This window comes from Papaver somniferum, chromosome 7 (assembly GCF_003573695.1).
Source record: "Papaver somniferum cultivar HN1 chromosome 7, ASM357369v1, whole genome shotgun sequence".
NCBI classification, from domain to species: Eukaryota; Viridiplantae; Streptophyta; class Magnoliopsida; order Ranunculales; family Papaveraceae; genus Papaver; species Papaver somniferum.
Window position 1 is genome coordinate 134,190,380 of NC_039364.1, and position 9,046 is coordinate 134,199,425.

Below are 9,046 nucleotides of genomic sequence, written 5' to 3' on the forward strand. Positions count from 1 at the left end.
GAACTGCAAGAAAAATCTATGTTCATTTTTATATTTAGATTTCCCCAAAGATAGTATTAATTATTTCTAGGAGTTTACTTAAATATTTACACGGAATGATTTTGCTAATTCTGGAAGTTTTAGATTTATTGAAATAGGTTCTTCGGTAAATATTTTAAAGAAAAAAAAGCTTTGTTCGTAGGGAAAATATTTTAGCCCTGGACTTTTTTGTTCTCTCAAAATTTTCCGTTCCAAAGACAAAACCTAGCATTAATATCCTCTTTTTCTCTATTTTTCTGCAGTCCGCCTTCTTGGTTTTTGATCGATTTTTTATTGTTTGATATTTAGGTGTATGGTTTAGAAGAACAAACACTAAAAATCGATGATATATCCCTGCTTCGATCTATAACAAGGTAACTTTTGTTCTTTTCTTTTTTGTGGAAGTTGGTTCTGATTTTGATTTATTTTTTTCATCATAATTAGTGTAGTATGATGATTATCTAATTCCATATTGATTCTGATTAGAAGTTCATGTAATAGATGATGCTTCGATGTGCCATTGGTTTTCTGGGAGAAATGTATCCCGTGCTTGGAAATCATTACATAAATGGTGCGAGTATTTATCACTTATATTTGTAGCTAAACCATTGATTATAGTTGTCGTTGATTTCATGTTCATTACCAAACATTAATATTTGATACATACCCATATTTGACACATACCCATATTGAAATTGAGCAGGCATGGAATTGAATTGCAAGCTTTATAATATGCCTAAAAGCTGATCATCACATTTTCTGATGTTGTTTTTGCAGGATCTGGAGGGTATAAAAGAGCACCGTTAATTAATAACAAGATAAAACACAAGCAAGGAAAGAGAATCTAAATGTAACTTGGCAAGTAATACATACAGGCAAGTAAGTATGTTTCAAAATGTCTCATATGTGTGCATTTGCACTAAACTTATACTTATATTAACTAGAGAAAACAATAACCTTTCCTGCATATCCATATAATACCTGCTTCCAATACTGTCTCCATATACAACTTATCACTTCAGTTTCTTGAGATTATTTGTTCAAACAGTTGTTGCTTCAAAAATGTAGTGGCTAAAAATGTAGAATATGGTATGCTTGAAATGGATGACGTATCTATTGGGGGTTTGTTAATTTGACACATGGAATTCAGATTGAGCTAAAAAGAAAAATGCTAGAATAAGGCTTTACATGGCCCTGCTAACCAGTGCTTGCCTACAAGGATACTTTTTGAGCTTTCCTGCCTGCATACTTTTTAAGTGCTGAAACTTCTTTTATCTTAGAGAGCCGATCTGAGCAGGATGGTGACCAGGTGGCTAGGGTTTTGGTTATCTTTTTTTTTCAGAGAGGAAAGAGGTTTTCTAGTAATGACAAGAATTACATTGCGCATATCATGTTAAAAGTATTATATTGCGCATGTCGTGTCTAAGCCACATTCACCTACTTTTCTTCAAAGGCCCTACATATCATATATGATAGATCCGCTGTAACATGTTGTTTGTTATTTTTGGGTTGCCTTCAACTTTTCGGTGTGTATAATTGAATCAATATTTTGTCAAGCTTTTTTACTCGAATACATATAACGGGAGTGGAAACTAAGAATTCCGATGGATTGGGAAATGTTGTGATTCAAATCAGAATCTAGAGAATTCGGTTCTCAAATAAAATGAGCTATCAACAAACCTTACCTGTTTGATTTGTTGATATTGTGGACTAATATAAATAATAAATATTATTTATGGAGGCAATTTCCAATATTAGTGGAAGATGAACTAGAAAAATAAGTTTTGACGGTACTGAACAGATAATTTCTTAATGTGAACAGTTAGTTTCTTATGGGTTATTATTTGTTTAATTATATAGAATGCTGCATTAAGTCTAATTAAAGCCACGGAATAAAACAACATCTGAAACGTTGCTTCAATAAAAGGTTGCCAAAAAATTGTGACGCCGTGAGGGCAGCGTGGATAAGCGGTGGCTATATTATTAGTAACGAAAATAAACGTTGTAAATTTGGCAGGTGCAGTGTGTGAGAATTCGATGAAGCTGTCAGAGAGATTATGGAAAGAGTTGCTCTTTCTTTCCACACTCTGATTACCCTCTTTCTTTTCCCATTCTGATTACCTTTCACCTTTCTTACTACAGTAACACATTTTTGTTTTTATTGCGAATCCAACTCATATTATATATTGCGTATCCAAACAAGTCTACAAATATGAAAACGCAAGCTTACTGGAAAAAAGACAATTAGAGAAATTGCGTTTCTCCAGTGATCTAATTTTTGAACTACATCAGAAGTTAGAACAACTGTCGACATAAGCATTCAACAGAATGTCATATTTCATATATACATGTCCTTCCTCTTGCTAACATTCAAGTCATGTCCACATTTTACTGAAGGTGATTCGTAATCAAATTGATCAAGGAAAGATAACTATGAGCTCAAACAATGTGGGTATATAGGAATAGGAAGACCTGCAACATCATTTGTAGTAGCATGCTGATGACTTTCGCAATAGTAATTGGTGAGACAGAAAAGTGTATGCAGTAGCTTTCCTTGACCAGATAAGAAAGGATAAGAAGCATAGAACCAGAACTCCACTCCAATCTCTTCCACTAGCCCACGCCAGCAGTTGACAAAAAGCAACTCTCACATGTAATTCCAGACTATAGAAAATTTCGGGCATTCTACCCTATACCAACTAGACTTGCTTATTGTTATACGTAGTAGTGAAATAACCTCAGCAAGGATTGCTTTGCTCTGTACGCTGTCGCTTCCTTTCAGTCTCTCTCTCCCATTTGCTTTTTAATTGCCTAGGATTTCGGTCTTTGAGGAAACCTCCCATTGAAAGTATTTTTCCCCATGGTATCTTACCCGTTTTCATCTGTGGGACGCGTATCTACAACACAAAAAATTCATTGAACAACACTGTAAACTTATCTTTTAAAAAAAAGAATTAGAAGATAAAACAATATGAGATCATTCATACCTCTAATAATTCGAACTCATCTGGTATCCACACATTGTATAATAGCCTCTTACGCTTACGAGTCTTAGCTTTCTGCATGAATTTAAATCAGAGATGCTTTAGTACAGCAATTAACCCAACACTATCAGAAATCAAGTTGGGACAATAAGAAAGTTAATTATGACTAATGACAGTCAAGGTTTATTAGTGCAAATACAAGATAAATCATACCTTTCTAGCCGTATTTTCATGCCTCTCGACTGTTTCGTCCATTCCCATCGCATCATCACTGTCATCATCGACATGAGGTAGTGTGGTAGGTTGCTCGAGGCTTCTATGTGCATTCCAACTTGTTGAATATGCTCCTTTGGAGCCTGCTGATGGAGAAGCATTTGATTTCATATAAAGAAGTTCATCCTGTTGACAGGAAAAAATAATAATGAGATATAACATTATATATTTGAAGTTGCAAAGAGAGTGAAATGGGTATGAAAAAGCAAAGAATACCTTTAGCAGGCGATTCTCTTTTTGCAAGGCCTTATCCTGTTGACAGAAAAAAAAAAAATAGTAACTAGTAAGAATAGCATTATATACTTGAAATTGCAAAGAGGGTAAAAGAAGTACATCTAGCAGTCAATTTTCTTCTCGTAAGGCAGTCAGGAAAAAATTATACTAACTAGTAAGAATAACATGATATACTTTAAATTACAGAGACTTGATGTGCAGGGGCCACTAATCGTGATGAACAAGGTGCCTTAATTCGAGCAATATTAGTTTCTTTGGGATACATAACAGAGTTGATGGCGAAAGCTTGGGCAATTCTGACCGGGATGCAATTGGCAAGCGACTAAAACAGTGGCATAGTAAAATATCTTTTGAGGTTTCCACCACAATCAAAAGTTTGTGATTTAGTGACAATGCTTACATTTTGATGCAGTTCACGGATTTCACCCTCGGCGACAGATATCTTGAGTTTTAACTGCTCAATTTCAGCAGACTTATCCATGCTGTAAAAGGAAAAAGAAGAAAGTCGAAATCATTTCATTTCAAAAAGGTTTTAACCTTGTTAATACCACAACCATAAATTAATGACCATAAAATATCTTCCAAAATAGTACAGATAGGAACAGTAAAATAACCTGCATTTCTCTCCCTTGCAATATGTTCCTCAGATAGAGTCAAGCTTTTTTCAAGCTCTCAAGTTCTGCAGACTTATCCATGCTGGAAAAAAAAAAGAAGAAGACTCAAATTCACTTCATTCGAAAGGTTTGTAACCCTAGTTAGTACCACACTTCAAAACCATAAAAAAAATCCCCCAAAATAGTACAGAAGGAACAGTCAAACTAACCTCCGATTTTTCTCCAGGGTAAGCTTTTCTCAAGCACTCAAGTTCATGGCTCTGGTTTACAGTCCCTACAATTGCCTTATTCTGAATGTTTCGAGCACGATACGCACATGTCAAGTGTTCAGCGTTTCTGTGATATATGAATCAGCCGGACGCACACAGCTGTAATCAAAATATACTAATAAGAATCAAAGCGTTGAGTCACTCATGACCCAAACAAGCATCTCAAGAGCTTTCAAACCAGAACTTACCAATCATCACTGTCTTGCTATTTCCATCAAGAGAGTCCTACAAAACAGGCACAAATTTACAGGGAATGATTAATAAACTTCATTTTAACAACCACGTAAAAAAGAAAACCTAAAATATTGTGTAAAAAAAAGACCAAGAAATTAATCCTCTTGCCTTCAGTAATTGTGTTAACTTGCTGTTATGGTAAGGAACATGGCCTCCTTCCTTCCTCTTCTTGTTAACTACCAAAGCAATAATCACTTGTTCAAGAGCCAGTATTCCTTTATTAATGGGAATCCCTATAACAACATAGACTTAGTGAGTAGACATCTAAAAAAACTAGCTACTGCTGCCTTGAGTAATTGAGGTATAAATTTAAAAAACTTTAACTACCTTCTCCATCTGCTCCACTTTTATTCATAGATCCAGAACCTGCAAGGTCCACAACTGTAGCTTCGCACTCAAGATACCATCACCAGGGATACGCGTGCTTCTCCTTTGTTTCATTGAGATTGTAAAGATGGCATGTGAGCGGCTATAAATTACACACATAGAAATGCAGTAAAAGATTAGTGAACCTTTCAAGAGACAAGATTCAAGAGTAACCGGAAATGTACAACTGTTATCTACACCAATGAAAATACTAAAGCTTATACTCCATGATCAGATATAAGTCGATACCTAGATTGGCTGTTCATATTTGTACTTCCAGTAGCACGTTTTAATGAACCTTGGGACAAAAACGATGCCTTCTGCTGTTTTGTTCTGACTTCTACCGCTGCAGCATCAGGAACAGTGAACACCCCTTCTTCTAGTTCTCGAATTGGGATAGGCTTTTTTGCAGCTACCTTTGCCACAGTCCTTTTGCCCTTGCCAGAATTTGGATCTAACAAATCAATGACTTCTTCTCTGAATATCTGTGATAAGATTAAAACTACTCAATTAAAACATATTCATGTACGGTCATATTCATAAGATAACCATTCCAATCGTTTACGGTATAAATAATAAGCTAACCTCGATAAAAGAAACTCTTATTAGAAATTCCTTGGCTTCTTTTTTCTCCTCAATCTTAGAAAAAATGGAATTCATCACCTGTGGGATAATACCACCGGTACTTCCATCTCCAGTGTAGTTGGTCCCCATGGTATAGGTCTTGCCTGATCCAGTCTACATCAATACACAAACACAAAATAATGCATCAATGATCAGAGAAAAGAACACGGCTAGAAATTTAAGACCAGAGTTATAGAAAAAGGAAATCACACTTGTCCATGGGCCAGAACTGTTGCATTATAGCCATCAAAGAGAGCATCAACCAATGGAGCCACACAATCACCATAAATCGAAATCGGGGAAGAAGCCTTATTTCCATAAACATGATCGAATGTAAAAGAATGTGTTCCGATTTTAACCTATAATTAAACATAAACACATAAAATTACTAAGAAACTTGATGAAATAAATGTTTTCTACACACCACAGCACAAAGCATACAAAATTTATCAGAAAATTATACCTGACGCTCTCCAGGAATAAAAGCAACACAATTCTTACAACCTTTTAAGACCTCTTCATCACTCAAAGGTCTAACATTCACAGCAACTTTTACAATACCCATTTGTCAAATTTTCACAAACCCTAATAGCAAAATGTTAAAATCTCTGTAAGTTTCACATAGATTATCCTCAATCAAAGATCAATTGGTTATTTGAATTCAAAAGGAACAGAGATATGAACCTTAAACACAACAAATCATTAGAAAAATACAGATTTGACGTTGAAATCAGCTACTATGATTTCACATCGAAAACCTAAAAAAAAATGTTTTCAAATTTCAAAATAAATTAAACTACAGATTTAAGATTACCTAGTGTTAGTACGTGACTTAGTTAACACACCAAGTCTTCCCAAAGACTCTCAACAACTCTAGTCCATAGGCTACAAACTAGGACTTTAAACAGTTTTGAATTCTTCTTATGTTTGTTAGGATATATTCTAAATCTGTAACAAATCTAATATTTTTCCTAATATAAATAAGAAGCATATCTCCACAAGACAACTGTGGAAGATATTCACCAAATTCCTTTCCTAAGTTGGTATCACGAGTCGATTCAACACACACTTCCGCAAAGAAACCAATACCAAACAAAAAAAAAAAACGAGAACAACAATGGCAGCCACCACAAACAACATGAGAAATATCCAAATTCATCACCTTGTCACCCTAAAACTCACAGAAACAAATCACTTTCTCTGGAAAACCCAATTCAAACCAATCTTAAAAGGATATGGTTTAACTGGTTTTATAGATGGAAGCAAAGAAATCCCACCTAGAACTCTCCCTGATTCAGATGAAATAAATCCCCTCTATACAGAATATGAAGCACAAGACTCTCTTATTGTTGGTTGGCTCAATTCAACACTAACACCGGAAGTTCTGTGTCATGTACGTGGTCTGGATACTGCCAAAGCGGTATGGGATAAACTAGAAAGCTACTTTGCTCCAAAAACAAGAGCTCACATGATGAGTCTTAATAAACAACTCCATTCTATGAACAAAGGTAACAAGTCCCTCAAAACATATTTAATTGATGCTAAAAATCTATTTGAACAGCTTGCAGCAACTGGATATGATGTATCCAATGATGAAAAAATGCAGTCAATAAGTAATGGTTTGAATCAATCCTATGATCCCATTGTCACGGCACTGAGTACAAAAGACGACATGGATATGGAGACTTTCTACTCCCATCTTCTCACTTTTGATATGAGAATCGAACAGCAGCCATCCTCCATCCAACAACCGGATGTCAATGTAGCTGTCTCAAGACTCACAACACAGTTCAAATCCAGTTCCAAGATGCACCAGCAAAACTGTGGTTCACAGAATCACCTCAGTTATCACAATCCACAATACCAATTCAACAACCAGCAGAAACGTTTCAACATGCAACAACGTGGACAACAGTCAACCAAAACATCTGAGGAACCCTGTCAGATATGCAAAAAAGATGGTCATCAGGCTCCTAGATGCTGGTTTCGGTATGAGAAATCTTCTACTCCTAAACCAAGAACTCCGACCGCTTATATTGCTCTTCCAGGATCGGATACAACCAACAACTGGGTGACTGACTCTGGCGCAACACATCATATGACATCGGATTTCAGAAATTTGTCTATTCCTCATGAGTATGACGGGACTGAACAAGTACAAGTTGGAAATGGTAATAGTGTTCCTATTTCTCATGTTGGCAATGCAACATTTACTCTTAATTCCAGGATGTTTTCGTTAAATCACATATTCCATGTTCCCAATATCAACAGAAACCTACTGTCTGTTTCACAATTTTGTAAAGACAATAATGTGTTCTTTGAGTTTCACTCTTCTCAATTTTTTGTGAAGGACAATATGACGGGGGAGCTGTTGCTGCGCGACCTGAATAAGAATGGTCTTTACATATTTGACGACTTGTACAAGCTGGATCATATTATCAAACCCCAAGTTCATGTTGCTTCAACTCTGCCAGTGTGACATTAGCGTCTAGGTCACCCAATGATAATAACTGTCTCAAGCATTTGTCGTAGATTCTCTTTACCTATTTCGAATAAGTCTTTTGATTACTGCCATTCGTGTCATGTAAGCAAGAGTAAGAGATTACCTTTCTCTCACAGTAGTACTTCTTATGATATTCCTTTGAGTTTAGTTGTGTCTGACATTTGGACTTCACCAAAATTGTCTAGAACTGGTTTTCGGTATTACATGTTAATTATGGATGTTTATTCCCATTTTACTTGGATTTTTACGATGGTTCAACGTTCTGAAGCCTTAAATATATTTATTCTTTTTCGAAAGCAAGTTGAAAATCTGAAAAATCACAGAATAAAATTTTTTCAGTCTGACAATGCTTTAGAGTACAAAAAGTTCACATCTTATTTAAATGATTCTGGCATTCAGCACAGATTCACTTGTCCCCATAACTCTGCACAAAACGGAATTGCTGAAAGGCGAATTAAACATGTCACTGAGTCTGGTTTAGCACTTCTTTTCCAAGCATCAATTCCATATTCTTATTGGTCCGATGCTTTTTCAACGGCTTGCTTCCTGATAAATCGTCTTCCAAAATCTAAAATTGTCTCTACAACTCCATTAGAGTTATTGTTCAACAAAAAACCTGATTACTCTTTTCTTAGGGTCTTTGGCTGTTTAGCATATCCGTGTTTACGTCCTTACAACTCCAATAAACTAGAACCTCGATCTTTGCCGTGTGTGTTTATAGGATATAACAATGCACACAAAGGATACCTTTGTCTACATCGAGAAAGTGGACGAATATATGTTTCTCGTCACGTTCGTTTTGTTGAACAAAGATTCCCATTCAAGGCCAAGCAGCAGCAAGGAACCCAGTCATCGCAAGGTATGATTCCATCTGACACAAGTGTCTTTCTTCATTCACCTTTTCAAAATACGACTCTTGGCTGTGCT

At 35.8% G+C, this 9,046-nt stretch overlaps 1 protein-coding gene, 1 long non-coding RNA gene and 1 pseudogene across 3 annotated transcripts; 1 reads left to right on the forward strand and 2 right to left on the reverse strand.

The window, feature by feature from the left end:
• Positions 1–159: 159 nt before the first annotated feature.
• LOC113298484 lies at positions 160–2,114 on the forward strand. Of its 2 annotated transcripts, XR_003334201.1 has the most exons (4): positions 160–392; positions 520–589; positions 796–897; positions 2,036–2,114. It is a non-coding gene; the product is annotated as an uncharacterized LOC113298484 (long non-coding RNA). The 2 variants fall into 2 exon arrangements; XR_003334200.1 differs by lacking the exon at positions 2,036–2,114 and having other exon boundaries at positions 164–392; positions 796–1,591.
• Positions 2,115–2,251: 137 nt separating this feature from the next.
• On the reverse strand, positions 2,252–4,045 carry LOC113298483. Its single transcript, XM_026547246.1, has 5 exons — positions 3,910–4,045; positions 3,492–3,527; positions 3,216–3,401; positions 3,006–3,077; positions 2,252–2,915 (listed from the first exon to the last, which is right to left on the reverse strand). Exons 1-5 carry the CDS (start codon positions 3,988–3,990, stop codon positions 2,757–2,759), a joined length of 534 nt encoding a protein of 177 aa, XP_026403031.1. The 5' UTR covers positions 3,991–4,045; the 3' UTR covers positions 2,252–2,756.
• Positions 4,046–4,554: 509 nt separating this feature from the next.
• Positions 4,555–6,795, reverse strand: LOC113295259 (annotated as a pseudogene).
• Positions 6,796–9,046: the final 2,251 nt, after the last annotated feature.

Coding starts and splice junctions, on each gene's coding strand:
- LOC113298483 (XM_026547246.1), bottom strand. CDS start 3,990: ATGGATAAGTCTGCTGAAATTGAGCAGTTAAAACTCAAGATATCTGTC. Junction 3,078..3,215: donor ATGAAAATACGGCTAGAAAG/GTATGATTTATC, acceptor AAATTCATGCAG/AAAGCTAAGACTCGTAAGCG. Junction 2,916..3,005: donor ATGAGTTCGAATTATTAGAG/GTATGAATGATC, acceptor TTTGTGTTGTAG/ATACGCGTCCCACAGATGAA.